The 24,426-nt window shown below is 36.5% G+C and overlaps 1 protein-coding gene across 2 annotated transcripts in view; it reads left to right on the forward strand.

Annotated features, from left to right (window-relative positions):
• B3GLCT (beta 3-glucosyltransferase) overlaps positions 1-23,105 on the forward strand; it is a 64,233-nt gene extending 41,128 nt beyond the window's left edge. For both annotated transcript variants that reach the window (XM_063332321.1, XM_063332327.1), the window contains 9 exons: positions 1,793-1,929; positions 3,294-3,357; positions 8,158-8,289; positions 9,267-9,336; positions 13,483-13,596; positions 14,380-14,479; positions 15,468-15,587; positions 18,027-18,171; positions 21,458-23,105. In XM_063332321.1, the coding sequence (XP_063188391.1) occupies positions 1,793-1,929; positions 3,294-3,357; positions 8,158-8,289; positions 9,267-9,336; positions 13,483-13,596; positions 14,380-14,479; positions 15,468-15,587; positions 18,027-18,171; positions 21,458-21,625 (1,050 nt within the window). In that variant the 3' untranslated portion in view covers positions 21,626-23,105. The remainder of the gene's footprint in view (positions 1-1,792; positions 1,930-3,293; positions 3,358-8,157; positions 8,290-9,266; positions 9,337-13,482; positions 13,597-14,379; positions 14,480-15,467; positions 15,588-18,026; positions 18,172-21,457) is intronic.
• Positions 23,106-24,426: the final 1,321 nt, after the last annotated feature.

Genomic DNA, 24,426 nt, shown 5'->3' on the forward strand with positions numbered 1-24,426 from the left:
TCAGAATTCATGAGAAATGCACTCAATGCCTCACTCACATATACATGAACATCCATACCATGTTACGCTTGCATCAGTCCCTCAGACAGTCAGGGTTCCTGGCAGGGTGGCATCCCGTATCTTTGACTTATGGTTGCTTGTATGGGTCCTGGCCATCCTTGCAGAGGTGGGGTTCTTGAAGCAGGCAGCACCCCATAGCTTTGACTCGGTGTATGTGGCAAGACAAGCATCCCCAGTAGCTGCACGGGGCTGCCCTTTTATTGCCTTCTGGGCAGCCAGGTTGAGTCCTGGCTGGAAGCCGGGGGGTTGCCAGGCTGAATGTCCTCTGGGGCAGCCACCCTTGCATACTCCTGCCAGGCTCAGCCAGGTGGTTTTGGCTGGTGGTGTCTCCTGATGGGTGCAGACCTCTCTGCTGCTGTTTGCTGACTGCCGTACCCTGGCCAAATCTCACTCATGCCTCCTCATCAACTCTGGGGAGATACAAAATTTAGCTTGGTCTATATAGCAACATCTGCTTCAAGTTAGAAAGATGCCTACTGAGAGGCAAGATACTCTTGGGGTTAGACTGGTTTAGGTTTTTTTGGTCAGCTGTTTCTACAGTACTTTTGCTTGAATATTTTCCCTTTTGTCTTGAATTTGTGTAAATGGTTTATTTATCTCGTGTGAACTGTGCTAATGCCTTGAAGGAATTTTTCACTGTTGCTGATAGCTGCCCCTTTAAAGGAGGGGAAAAATCAGCTATGTCAGAGAGAATGGAGAAGGAGAATCTTTTTTGGAAGAACAGTTGCCCTACCTTTGAACCTATTTTAATGATGAACTTGTAAATTGTCAGGAAAAAGAAAAGCCTGAGTTACTGTTATAATGTGAAGAACTTCGCACTTTAGAGATCTAACATAATCATTAAGGTGATTCAGAATTCTGATTCATTGTTTGTACTTGTAGGCCTGAAAAGGAGTTTATATTTTTTTAAAAAAATTATATATGTACACATATATATTCTTTCTTCCCTTCATCGTAGTTCTTATTCTGCAAAAATTTGGGGGTATATTTGTTTTATATCCATTCCAAAGAGAAAGATTAAGACAACTGACAGTAATGTTAAAGCAGTAGTGTTTAAGTAATTATTTTTCCAATGCAGCAGACTCAGTAGTAAATTCTTAAACACGGTTATTAAAAACTATAATAATAATACTTAATTTTTTACTTTACAAATGGGACCGTCTTCATTTAACTCTTTCAACAATCAAGGCATTTAAAATGTGTTTGCTTTTTAAGTTCCCTAGTGTAAAAGAGGCTAGACAGATGGAAATTCAAAATGGATATATATAAAATTCCTCGGTACAATTCTTTTGAGTGTCTTGTCTAGTCATTAGCCAGTTTGGGTGGACAAACACTGGAACAGGTTTCCCAGAGAGGTTGTGGAGTGTATTCAAAACACAACTGGACAGAGTCCTGGGCATCCTGCTCTGGAGACTGAGCAGGGAGATTGGACTAGACGATCTCAAGAGGCCTTTCCAACCTCAGCCCTTCTATGATTCTGGGATTTGGTGCTCTTTGAACAGGTAGAACCCAGGGCATATGCTGCAGTTTGAAAATACATTGTGTATTTGAATTCGGAAAACTGCCTTTAGTTTCATTTCTTACAAAGAACGATTTTTGTCTGGATTATTGTGAACAATACGCTTCCCTTGTTTTTGTTTTCAGGTTTGCTTTATTCAGCATGAATGCAGTCATCATCTTCACTAAAAGGATGCTGTAGATGAACAAAATTGTTTCCTATATTCCTTTACAGGAGTGGTTTTTAGGTAAAGCATTATATGATGAAGAATCTACAATAATTCACCATTATGCCTTTGCTGAAAATCCTACGGTCTTTAAATTTCCAGATTTTGCTGCTGGTTGGGCACTTAGCATTCCACTTGTTAACAAGTAAGAATTGAATTTTTAATAACTTCTTGTTTATTGATAGTAATTAAGAATGTTTAATTTGTAGTTTATACAATTTTTCTGGATGCTAATCAATATTATTTTAATGAGTTATGATTTCATATGGATTACCATAAAAGATGAAGGTGTTCCTGCAGTACAGTTCAAGGTCTTATTGCAGACCATGTAGATATGCAAAGACAAATATTAATTTTGAGCTGTCTTTGAATTGAAGCTAATGATTGCAGCTTAGCGAAGGCAGACAGCTTGGGATGTCCTCAACCAGTGCAGGCTGGCCTCTTGTGGGTTTGGCTTCAGAGCCTACACTGAGCTTTTGCTGCGGCCACCTGTATTATTAGCATCCATGCCGATACATGTTAAGTCTACTTCGGTTTGAGGAGCTAAGGTGCATAGAAAGACATTCAGCCAGGCACAGTGATGTACAGCTAGCGCTGGGCATGCCTATACAGACTTGTGCTACCACTATAAACTTATCCAGAAAATACTCCTTTGATAAAATTCCGTTTCTTCCTTATTCTACAAATTCCAAGCATAATTATTGTAAATAAACACTTGAGAATTCATTAGTAAAGAAGGGTACAGAAATAGATTTCTGTATCATTGCTGTGCATGTGGTTTATTTTGCTTTACTCTGCCAATCTAAAAGTTAACATCATGTCAGCTAACAGTTGTCCAGTACTAGTTGTTAAACTAGTTCAATACCATCTCTTGTCATTTTAAAAATGTATTCTTCCTCAGACAGCAGTTTTATTCCTGGATCTTAGAGTGACGGTATTGCCCTCTAGAAGTGTTTCTCATGCTGTAGAGACAACTAGATGTTTATTTCAGATTTGGTGCTTAGTTTTTAAATGAGATTTGAAAAGTTAATCGATTTCAGAACTTGGATGCATCTTGCTGATGCAAGGATTGGCATAGTCATAAATTGAAGGTGCCTAAATACTCTGCTTTGGAATACACAAAAAGAGAATATTATTTGAGATGCTGATCAATATTGAGCTTCAAACGCACTGCTGCTTTAACCTGTTGAAAATGTTATGCCAGCCTCTCCATCTACTCCAGATGAGAACTTTCTTCCTGGGCAGGAAGAATGGATCAAAATTTGTGTGCTGAAAACTGGTATTAACATCACACTGTGCTTCAGGTGGAAAAAAAATTGATATGAAAAAACAAATATAAGTTGCTTCTTGGGGCAATAAATACAAGTGTGATTTTTTTTTTTATTTTTTTTTTTTACTTATAAGATGGTCAATAACACCAGCCACACTTAGCTGCATACACAAGTGATTGATTTTTTCTTTTAAATACAGGGGTTTTTTGAGTAAATTTCTTCATCTTTAATTGTATAGGCTTGCAAAGAAGTTGAAAAGTGAACCACTCAAGTCAGACTTTACAATAGATTTAAAGCATGAGGTAAGCAGTGATGTGCTGAAAAAAAATTGTGTCAAATCTATATATGTCAATGGTGATAAATGATAATGGAAATAACAGGTTTTTCTTAGACGTTAAAAGGTTTGACTGCAACAGCACGTTGAATTTCTTTCCCTTCCTTTAGAATATTGAAATACTTTATATTTCAAGCGTAGAAGAATTAATGAATAAAATTACATTCACGTAGGAATACACACTTGGTTTTATACAGTGAGGTTTCTTCTAAGGATTGCTTTATAAAGGAGAGATGCTTCCAATTCATGAAGCATAAGCTGACAGGAATAGTGTAACAGATGCTAGCCGGCCTCACTCACTTTCTGAATCAGACTCTAAGAGCTAAATATGATGGAGTTTGGATTAAATAGTCTGAGGAACCTAACTGTGGTGGGAACAATCAACTCTGCAACTTGCAGCGTGGAAGTCAAGAAAATTTTTTTTGCCTCTGGTTTGCAGCAGTTTTAAAAGGCAGCCACTAGGTCTTTCAGAGAATGAGTTGACTAAAAGGAACATGAGAAGAAAGGAATGGGGGGATCCAAAAGAATATCAGTGCTACTATTCCTGAAGCTTTTTTGTTTTTTCTGCCTTCAAAATGTTTGAGCAGCCCAGGGTTTTGTACTGTCACCAAAGTGAATTCCTCAACCAGGGTGGGAGGGGAGGATGAATCTGGAATAAGCTTGCTAACTTTGGCCTGAAATTGTGAGTGATGTTGAATTTGTTTTAATTTTTTAAAACTCCTAAAAGTGAGCTATAAATTGTGGTTCTGGCCCAGAACCGCCCCCCCACCCCTTACTTAAAACTACTGCTGCTGTTCCAAATCTTTGTTCTGTAATGATTGTGAACCTATTTCCAACACAAATCTACAGGGTGTTTATAGAGTATAAATTGGTACCATATTTAAATAAATTTGGGTTTGTGCCAGCACTGTTCTTTGGCATAGTTTCCCCTCCTTGACTGATGTATTTCTCAAAAGCAGTTGGACCCCTCTCAGCTTTCATTTTACTACGTGAAACAAGCCAACAAGCTGTTTCTTTCCTCTTGGTAATTTTTCTAAATGCAAGACCTTGGACTTCACACTGTTAATCTTCTTTTTGTAAGTTACTTCAAAGTCATTCGTATATTCCCAATATTCCAGCCTACGTCAGCACTGACAAAGCCTCCAAACATAGTGTCATTAAAAAAAAAAAAAAATCATTAGCAGACATTTCTTTTATGTGCCACAGATTGCTTAATGAAAAACAATTGATCGCTCTCCTGGCAAAGTGACTTCCATGCACTTCTTACTCTGTTAGCAGCTCTTTGCATATGTTTCATTTCAGATTTATTGCCACTGATAACCTACTTCAGTCCTGCAGTTATTCTTTCTGCACAGTCTTGTGTCTCCCTAGAGACAGTTCCATTCCCCCTCATTTATTTTATAAATCACTGTCTTCTCCTGCTTAAATCATTTTTATCTCTGCATCCTTCTTATGTGAATCAAGATTGACAACAAATCAAAGGATATAATCTGTGATCTTTAATGATTGTATGTAATGTTTAAATTCATGAAGGATGATAAATGTTTTAAGAAATGTTTCAGTTTGACAGGGTCCTAATAACATGTGCGTCTAGTCTTCGGTATTTTATTGTGCTCTGTATCAGGTTTTTTTCTACTTTTCAAGTCCCTGTTTCTTATATCCATAGTATTTCTATCACTTTCCATCTGGAATGCCTGTCTTGGAAAATATGGTAAAGACTTTTTGTCTTGATGCCTCTCACTTGTAGATTGTTTTTTAGACTTTTTTTTAACTGCACAACATATAGCATATTGCCTGATGCTTATTCAAAATTAGAAGTGAATAATGTATTTTTTGTGTATCTAACATCAGATTTGAACTAGGGCTAACATTAAGAATATTTTTTGTCTTTTTATTGTAAATCCATTTCCATTGTTTTCGGAACAGTCTGTCATCCTGTCCTATTAGTCAAAATGGCACTCTTACCTTACTTCTGAAATATGATAGCTTCACACCATTCTAAGGCTTTCTATTGAAGATTTCATTTTCAGTAGAAAATCTTAGCACATTATGAACTTTCATAAATAATTCATGTTAAACTACAATTGTTAAATATTCTTTGTGCTGCAGGAGCATTTCTTCTTTGTTGGTTCATGTGATAGACATTAATTCTGAATAGCTGAATTCTGAACTAATACAATCTTAAAATGTACTGGAAGCTTGTTAGAAATCCTGTCCCTTGCTGTGATGTAGTCTTCCAGCTACAAGGCAGGGTCAAGAACCACTTGAATATGATCATGGTGGCATTGACTGTGGCCACAAGAATATGAATGTGGTGACGAGGCAAGGAGATAACCTTGGAGATGTATGTGTGCTTAGTGGCTGCTCCTTACCATGAGCCTATATGTGTTACGTGGCATTTCCATACTTCTCCTTTACTCCAAGCACTATCAACAGTGTTTGTCTTAACTACAACTCATGCATATGCTTTTTCTTCCCTATATAGTGGCCTTTCCCTTCAGTATTTTGTTGAATTCATTTGTGATGCTAAGATCATCTGTGTTTTCAGAAGCATTGCTAAAAGAGCAAATAAAGAGGCCACCTCATCATGGTGAGGCTGAGAGAACTTAGAATGTGCAAACTACAAAACGCATCGTATTGAAAGAACCTGCAGCTGAGTTAGTGACTTGATAAGCCACTGTATCAGCTGACCACTAGTAGTGAACATATTTGTACTCACAGCTCCCAGTCGTCTGCATCCACTCAATTATAAGGAAAAATGCAGTAATTTAAACTCTTTTTGATGCAATTGAACTAAATACTTTCACTTTGCAGTTGAGGTGGTTTAAGAGGACATGTGGATCTCTAACAGCCCAGTTACAATCAGCAACTTGCTAAAAAGTCATGTATTCTAGTTTGTGACTGTACCCTATTGAAAATCTTTCAAATCTGGCAGCTTAAGTTTCAAAAATATGATTGTATTCAACCCTGCCCCCAGTCCTAACAGGGCCTGTAACAAACTGGCGCTTCTATTTTATTCCTTCTAAGTTCCAGAAACGGCTGTGTGCAGGTAGTTGGGATTTTCTGAGGATGTTGAGACCTAAATGAGTTGGGCAGGAAAATAATCATCTATAACTTAGAAGTCTGTAACTGGTTTGGTGACTTGGGCTTGTCCAGACCATACTTAATGCTCTTGGTTTGTGCTGAGTTCTTCCTGAGCAGTAGGGAGAAGGAAATATTACGCCCTCTTAATAAGAGCTTAACGATCGCATTATTTGCTAAAAGAGGAACTGAATTCTGGCCCTGAGGCGATTTTAAGCTAACAGTTCCTAAGTAGGCATAAAACAGTGAAAAGGAGACTCATTTTCATTGCCTTGGTGTGTGCTGGGTCTGGTCCCGTATTCCAGTGGAGCCCTTAACTTGTTTTCCATGCAGGAGACAGTGGGAATATTTGTAAATAACATGGGAAACAGGAACTAGAACGCAGGACTGATTCTTCTCTCTTGGAGGAGTGTCATTATCGCTGTGCAGTAGAGTCAGGCTCCCCTTCGCTACACCATCTTGTTGGCAACTCAGTTTCATGAGATGGCATGGAGAGTCTCGGTGCCAGCATATCTGTAGTTTGTTAGTGTAGGCACCACTTTGAAAACTAGAAGCTGTAGCTTCTGACTGAGTTAGGCAGTAGCAAACCTAGAACCCAGATCTCCTACATCTTGAGGTTATGCTCAAACAGCTCTTGTCCAAAGATGCTTTCACATGTTTGGCCTATCCTCGGGAAGAGCCCAAGCATTCAGAATCAGGAGCGTATGGCAGTGCAGCTGGGAATCTTTGGATCCACGTACTTACTCAGAAGATATTCTCCGCCTTTTAGATTTTTAAGAACTTCATTTTGTTCTTACAAGTCTCTGAACAGTTTTATATGAAATGAAGTTCATCTTTTAAGTGGTCTGATGTAGGCACCCAGTGTAGAACTTTCCTGCCTGAATACTTAGTCTGGCAAAGTTATAAGCAGTGTAAGAGTATTGCAGTAGAAATTTTGGGCAGGTCTAAGTGTTCTTGATGTGTCATGAAGTACAGATTGAAATACTATTATTTTTATTATGAATTGAATGTAAATACAAAAGGATGGGGTTTTTCTCTTCTTCATACATCCCTGGTTTGCGTCTTTCTCTCTGTAAATTTTGGCTGGCTTTTTTGTTGTTTTCGTTTTGCATTTAAAATGGACAAGAATCTACTACAGGATAGCATATCTGTAACGTTATCCTTCATTGTATTTTACAGCTTCTCAGAGTTTCATTACTGATTTCAAGCACTTTAAATTGTCACCAGAGAATGGGTGTATTTTGAAAAGCTAAAAACTGCCACATAGGATGAAATAGGCCTAGCTATTCCAAATTATCAAAATAATTTTAAAAGAGCAACACAATAACGATTTTTGTTTACTTTCAAAGAAGGTGTAAACATTCACTCTGCCACTTCCTATAAAAGTTAAAGATCAGTTGTTTTGATATGCTTAAATACATGAAACTAATTGTGATTCTATGAAAAAAATTTTAAAACTTGTCTGTATATAGAATTTCTTTTATAGCAAAAAGTTGCACGCTGCCTCTAGAAACGTGAGCAAGAAATAAGGTATGCAGCTAGTTAATCAACTAAGGAACAAATCTTCTAAAGCATCCTGTATTTTTCAGTTTTCCTGTAAAGTTTGTCCTGTAATATGATTTCTTTGTATGCCCTGTGAATTTTTGTCCAGTTTCATTACTGATGTAAATGTTTTCTGTTTTCATAGATTGCCCTGTATATTTGGCAGAAAGGAGAAGGACCACATCTTACTCCAGTGCCTGAGTTCTGCACAGATGATGTGAATTCATATAAGGTTGATCATTGTGCAACAACGTTCAGTAATTTTCTGCCACTTTGTGTAAGTACTGTGTTTTAAATACCATTTGCTTAGTAAAGGTAAAACTTTTTCAAAAATGCATAATACTTGACTTTAAAAATCTTAAACCCTAAGAAAATATTTTTCAGGAAGTTAAAAAAAAAAAAAAGAAAAAGTTTGTTCTGGTGTTTATCTATTTTTGGATATGCTTTCAGCCTTCTGTGGCACAGGATATTTCCTGGCAAACAAATACTGCATATGCTTTAATGGGTCTTTCTACCACAGCGTTTGTACTATAAAGTATTTCTCCTTACATTTCTGTGAGATACTGAAGTACAGATAATCTTTCTTTCACGGATGGGAAATCTAAAACTTGTTGAGGCTAAAGATAAAATGTAACCTAGTATTTGGTGCATTAAAGTACAACCCATCTCTTCCACCTCTAGGAGAATACATTTATGATATTATGGATTCACTCTTGCTAGAGGCCAAAAAGTGTTCCGTGCTTCCAGGAGAGCAAAATTCTAGGTGCCAAAAAGGAAAAGAAATAAAAAAGGTTAAATGATTTTATTACAGTTGAGAAAATTCAAAGATTTCTACTGTGTAGAATTTAAGCTTCTTTTTCCAAGTATGATATAGTTCAATATGTTGTCATAGTGATTAACTTCAAAGAAATTAAGAAAACGTTCTTTTTTCAGATTAATCATTCTTAGTTCAACAAAGTTCTACTACTCATTCTCTTTTCCTAATGATATGTGGTTTATTTCATGTTAGAACACTACATCAATGAAAAAAGTATTTCAATAATAATATTTCAGGAATTCTAAACCACTAGTGACCTTTTTTTCCAAGAGACAAAAATGTACTTTCTACTCTATTACTGGTAGGGTATTCTACTTAATATGCGATACAACGAAAAGGTATTTTCTGTTTTATTATATGCGCGGACATAATAATCCTGTAAAATGTTACAGGCAGAGCCTGCAATTACAAAATTCTTTTTTGTTCTCTTCATATAGGGAGAGCCAGTGAAAAAGGAAGATATCTTTGTTGCTGTAAAAACATGTCAGAAATTTCATGGAGAAAGAAGTAAGTTGATGGTTAGTCAAGGGAGTAGTTCTATGCGATATAGTGTATGAAATTAATATTTTAAAAGCAAACTGATATACGCTGTCTCTGTAGCTCTTTGGGACTAAACGTTTGCAAAATCCACTGGGAAACATGAAAGCTTCAAAACTGTAAACAGCTTATTCTTTAGGTAGAATTTGCTATTCAGAGTTCTTCAGGAGTGCTGCGAAATGTTTAAGATGAAAAGTTGTGGTCGTTTGATGTTTCATCATTAGTGATTGGTTGGCAAAAATCTTGAATACCTAAATTAAAAATATGCATTAAAGTAGCTTATCTTATTGCAAATTGGAGCTGTTGCAACGTTAATTAATAAAACAGCTATTAATATCCTTCAGTGTGTTTCCCCCAGATAATTGGTTCAGTTCTATTCCTTGTACTAGCAGTAGCAATTGCACAGCTGTGTGGTGGCTGATTGAGAAATTTGAACAAGCTGAAAGGTCTCTCCCCTCCTCCTGCCTTTTGCCCTGCCCTTCCTCCAGTAAAAGATTGAGCAGCTTACGCTGTCATATTGCTTGTATCTATTGTAACCCTATGCAATTGTCCAAGACATGGGCCATATCAAGAGTCTCCCAAGTGTGCAACACTATAGCACGTTTCATCTGGAAATTGTAGTGTTATACAAGTAATCATAGTCACCATGAAATATGATGATGATATCTATGGTAAAAACAACCAAAAAAACCCTGGTACAGCCCAACAAGATACGTCCAGTGAGTATTCATTTCCTTCTCAGAGGCACGGAAATTAAAGATGCAGAGAGACACTCAGCTTCAGCTAATACACAATAAGGCTCAGATAAGTTGAGGTAGATCCATTGTCTACAAAACTTGGAAGGAAAAATTCCAAATCCACTGATTTAGCAGAAGACGCTCTACCTATTGATGCCACCTGCCAGTTTGTTCTAGTTTACTTCTAGACATATTGTTAATAAGGAAATTTCAGGAATGGATTTATTTGCTGGAATTTACTTGAATCTTGCGTACCCTTGAATACTCCAGGTACATAATATTGTCACCATTAAACTTAGTTTGTTCATAAGCTTAATTTAAGTGATTATTGTCAGCAAAATAAATAAATAAAATGAAATAATGCCTTAGTAGTTGTACCAGACTGGGGCTGGGGTGGGGAGGGAGAGGTTTGCCACACCTATTGTCGGAGGGCAGGATGAAGATAAAAGCTCTTTTCTTAACTAAGTCCCCCTTTGGTAATGCATCCAAAACTGTAGATTCTGTCACTTCTAAATTTAGACTATTTGTCACTTGCTGATTTTTTTTCTTCAAAATAAGATTTATGGATTTTTTTTTTCTTAATGTTACTGCACTTAATGAAGGCACATTTCTAGTATTTTAATCACCTCATTGTTAGGTGGTCTTTAAAGTAGCTTTTTGACAGAAAAAATTGACTGGCCTGTAATTGGAGTTCACTGAAGAGTTCTCCTTTCTGGATCCATGTTTATTTTCTTACATCAAAATTAAAACCAAAAAAACCCAAACCTAGAAAGTCAGAAAAGAATGTAAGTCTTCAAAAAGATAGTGTAAACACAAGAAACACTTGTTGAAGACTGAGGAAAATTCTTGAACTTTCCTCACAGCTTCCAGTGTTATGCAGTAGAGGATAATCTTACTCAAGATTTTGAAAGATTAATGGATGCCAGCTTCAGAGAGCTCCTTTTACCTGGTAAGTCATTTTTTATTGTATGCCAAAAACTACATTAGTGCGACATTAAGGATTGGAATTGAATGTGCAAAAGCAGATAAATTTTACTTAAGAATTTACTTCAGGTACAAATCTCTGCTTTACACATACCGTATATGGTTATATAAGAAAATTTCAAGACTGCAAACGTGCATCGAGGTTCTAGAAGTAGCATAAATGAAATATAATTAAGAACGTAGAGCTGACCTTCTATAAACATCTCTTTAGTGCAGTATTAAAACTTTTGGTGTGATCACAAGTATTAATACATACGGATAAATATTTGCATCAGTAGCTAGTCAGAAATTTCAAGTAGTTGTTCTTTCTTTGGAACATATGAGTTTTGTAGAAATTACAAAGTGTTACGGGATTCAGTTTACAAGAGGCATTAGCCTGAATGGTGGCACTTAACATCAAAACAAGCAAGGAAAGAGAAAGACACTTTGGGTAGTAACCCCCTTTTTAGACCACTGAACTGAGGTGAAGCTCTGATCCCTGCTTCAGTGAACTTTTTTCATTTATACAAAAAAGTGAGACTCCACTGAAGAAATTGAGAGGCTCAGTGTGTAATAGCAAATAGTTCTGTACATTAAAGCACCCTAGTGAGGTTGAGGTCCTTGGCTGGAGAAAGGTGGAACAGCCTTTACAGGTGTGTCTCTTCTGCCAGGTGAACATTGGAAGCGTTTTGTATATCTGTGACATTTCTGTATTAGGGCCTTTCTGAAAGCTTTCTGGTTTTGCTCTTCTGAGAAACACTTTTGAAATAGAACATTTCCACAAAATAAGAAAATAATTTCCTGCCTATTTGGGTCTTTTATTCTACTTGGAAAAAAATAAGTTTACATGGCATTCTCTGTCAATAAATGCATGATTATGCAGTTGTTTCATGATGTAACGTGACTTTTTAGTACATAGGAGTTAATGTATTGTGAGATTCCTGGCTTTGCATTTCAAAACTCCACTGTCATGTATGAACATATCTTTTGTACATAATTCCCTTTGGATTTTATAATGCAAAAATTTGAGAGCAGGTTTAAGTGACTAAAACTTTTAAAAGCAGTATCATCCATTGCACAATGCTACAGAAGTGGAATTATATTTTTTCCAAATAATAAACCCTTTCCATTAGTGCACTGAGTTGTTACTACTCTATCCTAACATTCACCATTCAGTTCATTTTAGTCTTATCAAACTGACTGTTGGTCAGTCGAGTATAATAAATCCTACAAGTCTCTGTGATCCAGAGTAGAGGGAAGTGACCGAGTAGTTAGGCAGCAAACACCAAGTTAGGTGATGGATGATTCCAGCAAGGGGCTAAAATGAGTTGTTCACAAGCATCAGAGTTACACAGCAACAATGGGAATTACGTTAATACTTCCTCCATTTGAAGAGATAGCTACTACTAATGAGACCCACTGGATGGTGTCAAAGAACATAAAGCGGACAAACAATGATACCAGAGAATGCATCGTGTTTCAGAGTCATTGTTCATCTAAGTCCTGACCGTTTAGTTTTTAAAATGGAAAAAGTTCATTGATTTTAATCTGATCATTCTCTTCTAAACACCCCGCAGGTGTTTGGCTTTTGTTTGTGTTACCAATAATTTATTCACTTCTTGATACAATTTAAAGATTTTTAGCATCATTATTAGAATTTTGTATGATCAATTTTAAATGTTAATGTCAAATGGCAAACTAATAAGAAAAGGATTGTTCTTGTAGAGAAACATTAAACAGTCCTTCTTTGAAAAGAATCTCCATTGGGGGCTAAAAATTGGTTGTATGATATTTATAAATGTCCCTCTGTGAGTGTGTTTCCAGACACAGGTGTTTTTGAGCAGTGGTGTCAGGTGTCAGTGGTGTCAGGTATGACGTATGACGTATATAACACAACGTATATAACACAAGTGGATATTTCAGCAGGTGCATTTGGTCTGTTTCTGATTCAGAATATTTTACATGCTGTACGGTTGGGTTTGCTGTTTTTAAAACGCGGCAGTTTCAATACTGGAAGAATGATAGATCTCTGATAGTGTTGATGCTGATGTGTGCTATAAAGTCCACCGTGGCAAGTGTAAAAGTAACGAATTCCATACTTTGCTTAGCATAAATGTAAACATCACATTTTTCAATGCAATATGAATGAAACTGTAGTCATATTTTAAAAGAAAATTTATTACTATCTAAATAAAACTGCCCTGACAGGCTTTCATAAAAATGTGAAATTGTTTCTCTCTAAATATTGTAGCAAAGGAAAAAGAATGAACGTTGAGAGCCATGATGCTGTCTTTGAAACGGCGTTTTCATTACCAAGAGAAGGAATATGTCTAGTTAACAAGGTGCATAAATGTTTCAATCAGGTACTTATTTTAAACAATTGACTTATGTTTCAATGTCAACGGTTGTTTTGCAGTACCAGTTGTAAAGCAGACTTGGGAAAGAGAAGCTGCCCTTATTGAATACTACAGCGATTATGCAGACATCTCCATTCCTACTATAGATTTAGGCGTACCTAATACTGACAGAGGTGAGCTATTGGCTGTTGTTGTCAGTTTTGCTCAAATAACTGTCTAAAGATGCTAAGTTTTATGGATGATACGTATATTTCATGCATAGCATATAATTTCGAAATTCTGTATTTCGATAGCACATTTGTGCAGCCTAAGCTAAAAATAAAATGCTTTTGCCACACAGGAAACAGTACAGTTCACCTATGTAGGTACAATATTCTTTTTAGTAGAAAACTAAATACTGTGAGTATGAAAGCATGATACACTGATACGTTCCAAGAGACAAAAATTGGTGTTATTGCTCTGGGTAGGAGTAATAACTCTTGAGTTATTGATGATCTTGACTCAAGATTGTCAATAGTAGCAGAAGTCATAGCTTTATGTCAAAAGACATGGGACAGTGCTGACTGGTTACTGAGCATAAACTACCCGCTGTATGGTATTCAAATATTATATACTTGTGCCTAGTATGTCGTGATTTAAGCACAAAACCTAAATGTTAAGATTGGAAGATATTTTAAGGACAAATAATGTGGTTTTAAAGTAACGTACTTTGTGTTTGAATAGAAAAAAGCCTCATGGCTTCCATGAGTTTAATAATTTTAGGTTTTTTTCTGACAAGGCTTTTTAGGGTTTTTTCTAAAGGATGTAATTTAAACTTGCATCTCAAATATGTTGCCAGTCATTTCCAAAATGTTTTGCCTAGTGCAGTAGAATACTTATTTAATTCTTGAGTAGTTGTTTATTCCAAAATCTCGTTTTATTTAAATGTATATATTCTGTTACTTCTCTTCCTTTAGGTCACTGTGGGAAAACTTTTGCCATTTTGGAAAGGTTTTTGAATCATAGCTCTCCCAGAACTCCTTGGTTAGTCATAGTGGATGATGACACACTGATAAGGTAAATACTGCAATACTTCAGGAATTACCACTGTTCATATAGATAGGATTTTTAGCAATATTCATCTCTTCCTCTGTATTAAAGAGATACAGCTGCTTTATTAGTTGTATAGATTTATATTCCTCTAAGGAAAAAAATTGTCACTTTCCTTCAGCATTCCTTGACTTACATTAAAAACAATATAATCTAGTAACTTGATAAAAACTATGCGTATTAGTGTTATTATGTAATCATATAGTCGGAATATGATTGCTCATCATGATTCTTCACTGTAAGTATATCTGAGATGATTGGGTTTAGTCGTTTGCTGGTACACGTTCTAAGACGTATTCCTCACATAAGTGTGCCAGAAGGAAGGTTCCATACGCTAGGGTCAGTTGTCAGAGCCACTCAGAACGGTGTCTGGGGACTTGCCCTTATTAGACAATTAGATCCCATTCACATGAAAACTGACGCTGTGAAAATATAAGCGAAATAAGGCACAATGATCAAGCAGCAGGGTCACATGGTCATGAATATGAGAGTAAGTGCTCAAGGCGACATTTTACATTAAATCATGTATCAGAATAAGAATTTGGAAGAGGCTATAATTGTAGATAAAGCAGTATTTGTATAACTAAATCTACCTTTTTGTTTTCATTTCCTGGTAAGAAAAGATCACTTGCAAAGATTTTACCATTGTTTGGAAAAAACAATTTCATGTTTTCTCTGAGATGAGACAGTTTTGCTGAGAAACTGTATTTCCTTCTTCAGAAAAATATTTTAAGCTAATTGATTTATTATTTGACCAAATTCATTAATCACATCTCATAGTAAATAACCCATCATAAATTTCTGTTTAAAAGTTTGTATCTCTGCTTTTCGTAGAATTTCTGAATTTCTCCTATTATTTTTCTGATATTTACCTGAATGCCGTTTAGGCTAGCAACGTCTGTTTTTGAAATAAATGTCTACATGATTATTTTTTTAATGGATTTTCATATTACAGTATTTTCAGACTCCGAAAATTACTCAGCTGCTATGACCCAAGTGAACCAGTATTTCTTGGAGAGCGTTACGGTTACGGCTTGGGAACAGGAGGATACAGTTATATCACTGGCGGAGGAGGGTAATTTATTTAAACTCCTGCTGAGATCTACATCAGCCCCTGCTCTGAATGCAAATGTTTTGAGTTACAACGCAAATCAGTTTCAACAGAAACAGTGATGTTTCCTAGTGCAATTAAGATGCGGTGATGCTCAAAGACTGAAAACGTCCTAACTAGTAAGAAGTTGTGCAGCCTCTTGGGAACAGATTTATAGAGCAAAGCAGTTGGTGACAAAGACCATGCATATTTCAGAGAGGTCTTTTTGGCTTGACTGGTCCTATGAATTGAGTGCCTGTTACCAGTTACCTGCACCACATGTTCTCCTGGTGCATGTCATGCAGCCTTGTTCCAACTGATAGAATTCATTCTGCATACTCAGAGACCGTCTTACAGTGTGATTCAAAGTGTAGGAAGCAGAGACAATTGGGATAGTTGCTTAAAAAAATACGTTTGTGATCTGAACTGTTGTGGAGTTTGCAGGAGAACCCAAAGCAGCACACCTAGTGATACAAATTGCAGCAATGAGAATATTCCTTCCTGTTCTCTTTCTTTGTCCTAGCATGGAGAAAAATGTTCATGATTCTCCTTCTGGTTTTGAACATCATGCGATGATTTATGGAGAGGTGGCTGAGCAAGGAGTTTGATGTCTTGGGAAATAGTGTCTCATAGAAAGAGATCACTGTGGGTTGATCTCATGCATGAGACAAAGGGGTCGCTGTGATTGTATGCAAAATTTGGTTTAAATTATCATGTCTATAAACTTTCAGGTTGGCTCATATTGCAATCAGAACAATCTTAAGACTGATCTTGTGTGACCCACCTTGTGTGTCTAAAGCAAGTAGTGTGGACATCTGAATGTCCTTAGTGTCTTACTCTGTGAAAAGTAGTGCCTATAATAACTTACTAGATTCTTATTCATCCACGAATAAGTAAAAATCAACTGACTGTCGTTCTCATTGTTTTGCGTAGTCGCATAAGATCTTGCTTGAGTTAAGAAACAAACCTTTTACTGATGCTGGTATGTTTGTTGGTTATCAGTCTGATAATTCTATATATTATTAGTGTTTATCTCTTAGTTTCTATTCTGTCATCTAGACGTGGAAGTTTGGGGGTTATTTTCATTCTCAGGTTTGAGCAGATAGAGACACAGATCATCCATTTTGCTCCATACCCTGATTTTGGGAAGGTTCGTTGTAAGCAAAGAATTCTATATAACTGAAAGGACACAGTCCAGGTAATCAACTAGCAAGTATCTTCCCCAAATCATAGAATCATAGAATCATAGAATCATAGGGTTGGAAGGGACCTCTGGAGATCATCTAGTCCAACCCCCCTGCCAGAGCAGGGTCACCCAGAGCAGGTTGCACAGGAATGCATCCAGGTGGGTTTTGAATGTCTCCAGAGACGGAGACTCCACCACCTCTCTGGGCAGCCTGTTCCAGTGCTCTGCCACCCTCAGGGTAAAGAAATGTGTGCAATTCACGTCACACCTTCTGTGTAGCAACACATGCTGGCCACAAGTCTCAACTCTTTTTTTTTTTTCTTTTTATGATCCATGCAGTCTTAAAAATTTCAGTAATAATTATGGGGTATTTTACAACTTCATTCTGACAATATTCTCAGGTCAGGCCTTTTGCCTTAGCATTCTGTATCTGTAGAGGTTTTGCCACGTCCCAGTGTCAAGTGAAGGATTGTCATATAGTGAATGAACTTATGAGGCCATGTAGCAATTTTAGAGTGTGAATCTTTCTAGTAGAACTTGTAGTAGCTAGAGTACCCTATATTCTGATCAGGCTGGGTGGGTGATGTAACCTGAGAAAAGGCAGCTGTGGAATACTAGGCAAGAGTATATTCCCGCAGCTGTTGAATTTAAGACATCGTCGTGTTTCTGGTCTATTGAATGCTTATTTTAGTGATAACAATCTAACAGCTCCAGGCTGTGCTTAGTATTTAGATGAGCAGGACAGTTAGGATCAACAGAAGAGTCTTGCAGTGGCTTAAAGGAACGTTTTTGACTTAGGGAGACAACTCTGTATAATAGAGGATTCAAGGAATGACAGTTCAGGTTTAGAGTTCTTTTCATTTAATTGCTACCCGATAACTGACTGGATAATACATTCGAGTAAGATAGAGGAGAATATCCCTTTGAAGTCCTGGGCAAATTCATGAGGAATTAGCTGCAGCAAAAATGGTGACTAGCTAAGTAATTGTTGTAATAACAAAAATTGTCATAATTGGTGTAATTAATTTTCATTACATAAAGTAATTATCTTTCAGAAAATGCCTCTTACACTACTTGTCAGTCCTGACTTCTCAAATTCTGAAGTTTCAGATATATTGTACAAGAGGGCTGCATTTTGTCTTGCAATTTTGTATCATTTAGCAATATTTATTAATTACAGTCACTTGGCTTCTTTAGTAGTTATTGTCTTATATGTTTCATTTGCTTTTTTTATTCAGGATGGTTTTCAGCAGAATAGCGGTTCAGAAACTACTCGCTAGTAAATGCCGGTGTTACAGCATGGACGCGCCTGATGATATGGTCCTTGGGATGTGTTTCAGTGGTTTAGGAATCCCTATAACACACAGTCCGCTTTTTCATCAGGTCAGAAAGTTACTTTTACTAGTATTTAAAATATATTTTATTCTTTTAAGTGTACACATAAAAAAGGACTCATAAATATTGCAAACTCGACCAATGTGTAATAACTATAACCAAGATGCTGCTGCTATACCATATTTCTCTCCAGAGCAAGTTCGATCAAGAAAACAAAAATATAACCAAAAGTGTATTACTGCAACGCTTTAGTAGTTTATAAGATATTTCAGTTACCCTATGACTACATTTTATAAAAAATGCAGTCAGAGGTGGGAACTTGGAAAAACAAATAGAATTAGGAGCCACATGCTTTGAGTACTTGTGATATGTCCTCTAAGAAAAGAAAAAAAACAAACCACACAACAGTAGTTTTTTCTTCAGGTAATGGAGCACTGACTGTGAAATTTTCAGTGAATTTGTCTTCTCTACTTATCCAATTTTTCTATCGATAAAGTGTTTACTATTCTGAAATATCTCATTAGCGAAGATACAAAATTTAAAAGTGTTCCTAAAACTGTTGCTTTTTTTGGTGGATTCTGAAGAACAGTATAAGTATGGTAAATTGCCCTGTGCTAGCACAAGGGAAAAAGAGGTCACAAAACATAATTTTCTTGTGAGTATATTCTCCGGTTTGGGAGAAGTGGGTTGGAATAGGTTTGAATCTTGTTTCTGTCTTCCAGAATATTTGACAGTCTAACTGCAGCGTCACAGTGGAAGACACAATGCATTGAGTCCCAGAGAGATTTGCTGCCTTGTAAACCAAATAAACACTTTACCTTCCTCCCATGGCATCAAAGAGAAGAAGGACTTATGATTTTTCCCAAACAGTACATTTAAAAAAAAAAAAAAAAAATCAGCCTTTACATCAGTGTAGTGTTTGATGTTTTTTAGGTGTTAATCTCGTTTGAAAACTGGGAAGACCTATGTATCTGAATATGAGCTGAGATTAAGATAATAGGCTACTTGTAAACCAGTAAATTGCCGTGTAACTAAAAGCAGCTGTCGGGAAGCGGAGGTGTTTGCTATTTAAATTATCCATTTTTCCTATATTAAAATTTTCTTTCTGATTATTATTTAGAGAAATGGGAAGACTGAGAATGCACTATTCAATATTTTAGTTCCTTCTCCATCTAAAAAAAAATCCTATTTGTTTACTTTCCTATTTTGTTTATAATTGCTTACTCTTTTCAGCATAAGTATGAAAGAAAGCAAGTAATGCATCTTATAAAATCAACAGAGTTATTAAATAGTTTGTGCTTGCACAGGTGTTTTTTAAAAAAAATAAACATTACTTAAAGGAGAGTTGGAAAGAACAGAACTCATTTTATAGATTTGTAGGAACAGCCCTTATACAACAAAAGAAAGCACTTTGTTGTAGTCCTTAATGGTGTGCATTTGGTACTGAATGACTTTGAAAGTGAAATCCTAGCAGTTTGATTTTCCGCATAGAAAGTTACACTTGAACTGTAATTCATCTTTACTGTTGCTTATAACAAATTCTAATTCAACATACCTTGAAGGAAAATTAACCCCAGGGGAAAAACTACTATTCTATGATTCCACTATTATGCAACAAATATTTAAAAATGAGAAAACCGGAAGATCATTTTTTAAAGACTTCACTGAAATATTGTGATGTACAATGTTCCTTGAAGTACATGAATCCAAAGTTGTACTGAGTATATATTGTGAAACAGAAGCAAAGATATTTTCATCCTCAGAGTGTCTGTGATTAAACAGTGTTTGCTGGTTCTTACTGGTCTCCTGTTTGCCCCATGCTAAGGTAGATAAGTGTTCTGTAACCTGTCCCAGAGGCTTTTGACATGACGAGGCTCTTAAAGAGAACAGGAACCTTCCCATGTTGAGTAGCAGCCAGGATTGTGGTCTTAAAATATAAAATCTGGGCAAGAGCAACATATTTGGCTTTTGTGGAATACCAAGTACAAATTCCAGCACCAAAATAAAAACGCAAAGTTTACAATAATAGATTCTGCAAAATTTAAGAATGAAGAAATTCAGGGAATTTATATCTTAAGGTCAACCACCTATAAAGCAGTATGATTCTTAGAGAGCAATGTAATAAAAAATTGTAGTTATTAGAGCAGATCTCATTCTTTTAGAATTACCAAAACACAAAAATTTTGTCTATAGCTCAATAAAAAGCTGTTTGGTTTTCAAACAGCAAAGATCTTTGGTCTCAGATATCTAAAAACTATCTCTATCCAAATTAAATTATTCAGGTTTTTGAAACCTAGATGTTCATTGAAGTTTTTTTTAGAAGTCTTGAGAGAGAGAGGCTCCCTTTTGATTTCTCCAGTGGAATTTTTAAAAATTAACACTCTGTGGTTTAAATATCAAAATAAAAAAAAACGAGAACAGCAACACATATTTAAATTTCTCAATGTCAAATTCTGTTGCCTAATTTTATGACTGGATTGTATACAGAACTGTGTGAGGAATGCAGCAGGTAGAGTTCATAAATACCGCCGTAAGTAGGTGAAGTGTGCAGTCATTAAATCAGTTACTAGCCCAGGTTAGTAACTGATGCAGTGGTCATTCGGTATCCCAACCGCTCAATTTTCTTCTTATGTTTTACATCTAGAAAAAAACAAATGTGTGCCTTTCATGCATTTCTCTTTACAAAAAAACTCTATTTACAATGGCGAAATCTAGTTATTTTACCAGGGACCGCTACGGGTGGGGCTTTTTTATATAAGGATGCACTTGCATGCCACTAAACTGTCAGAGGAAATGAAACATGCTTCGTGCCTTAAGAAGTCAGCTGCATCATGTGGCTGTGTTGTAATTCTGTCTCTTTTTGATATCACCTTATAAAGAACAACAGTGCAGTTTTCTGGCACCACATTATTTCCTGTTTGATTCGGTAACGTTTCCCCATGATAAAACTTCATATATCTGGGTTGCTTATGGCCTTATTAGGAAACTATAATCACACCTGGAATGCTGGCAGCTCTCATTAAGAGGAGGAGCAAGGGTATATTACTTAAAATCAATTTGTCATTACACTTGTTTTCATAGATGGTGACCATTTCATGCTGAGAAACAGGGCATATTTAATATCAGTGTACTTCATAGCACGATGACTGCAGCGTAAATTTAAGATCTAAATCCAGAATGTTGTAAAAAACCCCTTTGTTACCATCTTGTATGTTTTGTCAATGCCGTGTTGCTTTGTTAAGATACGGAGGTCGTTGAATGGTGATACGTTCTTGTTTTGAAATTATTCTTCGTCACTGAGTACTAGTGGTTTTGGTTTATTCTTCCATCTTAGGCGCGGCCAATGGACTACCCAAAAGGCTACCTTTCTCACCAAATTCCAGTATCATTTCACAAGCATTGGAATATTGATCCAGTGAAGGTGTATTTCACATGGCTGGCACCGAACACAGAAGAGTTGCTTAATGGAAAGAAAGTTGGGTATAACAGAGAGGATTTATAAGCAGTAGAAGAATTTAAGTGTTGATTAATGTACTGCAGATGAGACAGTCACTACTGTAATTTTTGTGGTGTTCTCACATTGTTCACGTGTTCATGACAGAGAAGACAATGTTTTGTTCCTGCTTGTTGCATTCCTTCAGAGCAATGGAAGAAGGCACCTAACGGACTTACAGATTCTTCGTTACACTTGGTTTCTTTCTAAAATGTTTTTGGGCTTTGTATACCAATCAATTTGACACGCATTTAAAATGTCTCATACAACTTTGTGTTCTGGTTTGGACTTTGAGTCAGACACCATCAATTTACCTTTCCTTCCTTTGTTCTCTCAAAAGCTGAAGTGGTGCATTTGGGAGCCTAATATTGAACATGTGTTGAACATCTATTGAACATCATCTCTCATTGACCTACAGAAAACAGTTCCCTAAACTGTTCTGGAACAGGTTCTTGAGAAATCAGAGAGGAGACATGACTTTGTTTCTGTGCCCAGGAGCTAGATTGTGTGAAGGCTGTGTTCTTCATACTCATTTCAAATAGAAATATCGTGGTTTCCTGGGGTGGATGGGCCAAGCGTGAACCACTGTTGTACCTTGTAAGTTTATCAGCATTTGTGAGGAATGTCGTGCTCAAAATCGAAAAAAAGGTTTAGGACAAGGATTTCTTAAGTGGCCACGGGAGGTCACTGTGGCTCCTTTAGAAACCTGAGTCACTGTGTATCTATTTGGCAAGAATAAATGTGGCTCTTAAGGATCTTTGCAGAACTAACACTTCAGTACTTCTGATGTGTGCATTTCAATAGTATACGGATGCCAGCTTTAAAAACTTTGTAGTATTCCTAATTTATATCATCAAGATAAGTAATTTTATGCATACAACTTGTAAAGAGTGATTCATATTTAAAATGTTCTTGGGTTTTTTTTTTTTCTTTGAGTAATTAATTTTTGTAAAGATGTTTGTACAAAACCTGGCTTTAGTATGTTCTAAACTAATTTTTATATTGTAAAACTGCTCCTTTTAAGATGACAGTATATGGCACTTGTATGCTGTTATTTAACTTCGCTTGCTATATCTTAACCAAATACAGGGTCTTAAAGCCATACTGCTGAAGTAATTTGTGTTTTGTTTTCTTTGAGTAGGTTAAAAATTGATTCCACTCCAAAGTAATGCAACACTTGCTCTTAAGTCGAAGTAGGGGAGCCACGGATTCCTGTTTCAGTAATGACTGAAGCCGTATAAACAGTTGTTTGTGAATGTCGCTTGTGGAATTTTAAGCATTTGAATAGCAAGCACATAATAGATTCGAATTCTGATTAAATAGGAGCAATCCATGTTATGTCTTTTCTCTTCCCACTATCAGTGCCTTAAACAGTAGACATTTTACTGATACCAGGACTATGTTCTCTGGCACCATGGGTGAATTGTTAATTATGTTTACTGTTTAGAACTGTGAGAGCTGAAAGCTAAATAAAAGCATTCTCCTTTGACCTTTTGTGCCTTCTTCCTCTTTGCAAACCGAGTACAGGATTATTTAAGCGCCCGTGTTACAGTTTTATCATCTGAATGGTGTTCTGTGGTCAGCTTAAACGTTTTTGGGTTTTTTTTTTTTCATATTCTGCTTCCCCAGCTTAGGTTAATTTTCAAGTGTCAAGTTTTGTGCAAATGAAAAATGCTTTTGCAGTGGACTTCACATGCGATCGGGAATCTTGATGCTGTCACAAAATGTGTGTCATCATCAAATTCTCCAAAGGTAGTCCCACCACTTCCAACGTCAAAGCGTTGGTCTTCCGCGTCTCCTCGGGCCCTGTGGAGGCAGAGTAAGTCAGGCAAAGACAATTATCTTCGGGTCCACGCTGTGTTGCGCTTGCAGCCTTCTGTCTGGTTTAGAGATTGGGAGCCATTGACTCGTTCATTGCTTGCTTACTGGGACTTTTACTTCTGGTCTTAGAAATGTAGTAGTTGTCTTAACATTCTTTTCTCTTGCCATTAGCTCTGGGTTTTACTGCAAAGATTTTTATTAAGAAGCATCAGACTTCTGATTCCCATCTTCATAGTTTCGAAACCACTGAAGCAGTAATTTACTCAAGTATTTTCTGCCCCCAAAACTCTGACTTTTGAGACATAACTAATGATACACAACCCTAGCAGCAGCATGACAAAAGTGACCTTTTATTCCATGAACTAAGAAACGTAAGACTTTTTTTCAAGCAGAGGGTCCCAGAGAGTTTCTGAAGACAAGATGTGAAGCATTCTATACTGAATTTAGTTTTAGAAGACTCAGCAAGGCTGTTACTATCTGAAACCCAAAGACAAAATTGCGCGTTAATGAGCCTGAAAAGTGCTAATGTTTCTAAGGAAAATCAAGGGGATTATAAATGGTGTAATGTGAAAGCAAAGCAAGAGAAGGGGAGTTCACAACGCACTTTAGTAACAGGCAGATTAAAACAGGACTGCAAAATTGACCGACTGCTTGAAGTTCCCTTTTCTGGGACATTCCATAACCATGGTGTGAAAAAGAAATTCTGGGAATCATTATTGACAGGCTGGTTTTTATGTTTATAATACAGAAAATTACCATGTATTAAGATATTTATTTCATGGCATTCTCTTGATAACATGGTTGGTTGGTTGGTTGATCTGCTTTCAGGAGCCAAAAAAAAATCTTGAAATTGTGCCTTCAGTATAGCAGGATACATAAATGATGAGAGATGAAGTATTTGGATCCCACATTTGATCACAGGTGAGAATGACGGCTGTGAATCTGTTTTTATTTCCCTCCATCTGCAGATGGCCCAGGCATGGAGGGAG

The sequence above is a fragment of the Chroicocephalus ridibundus genome, chromosome 1 (assembly GCF_963924245.1).
Source record: "Chroicocephalus ridibundus chromosome 1, bChrRid1.1, whole genome shotgun sequence".
Lineage (NCBI taxonomy): Eukaryota > Metazoa > Chordata > Aves > Charadriiformes > Laridae > Chroicocephalus > Chroicocephalus ridibundus.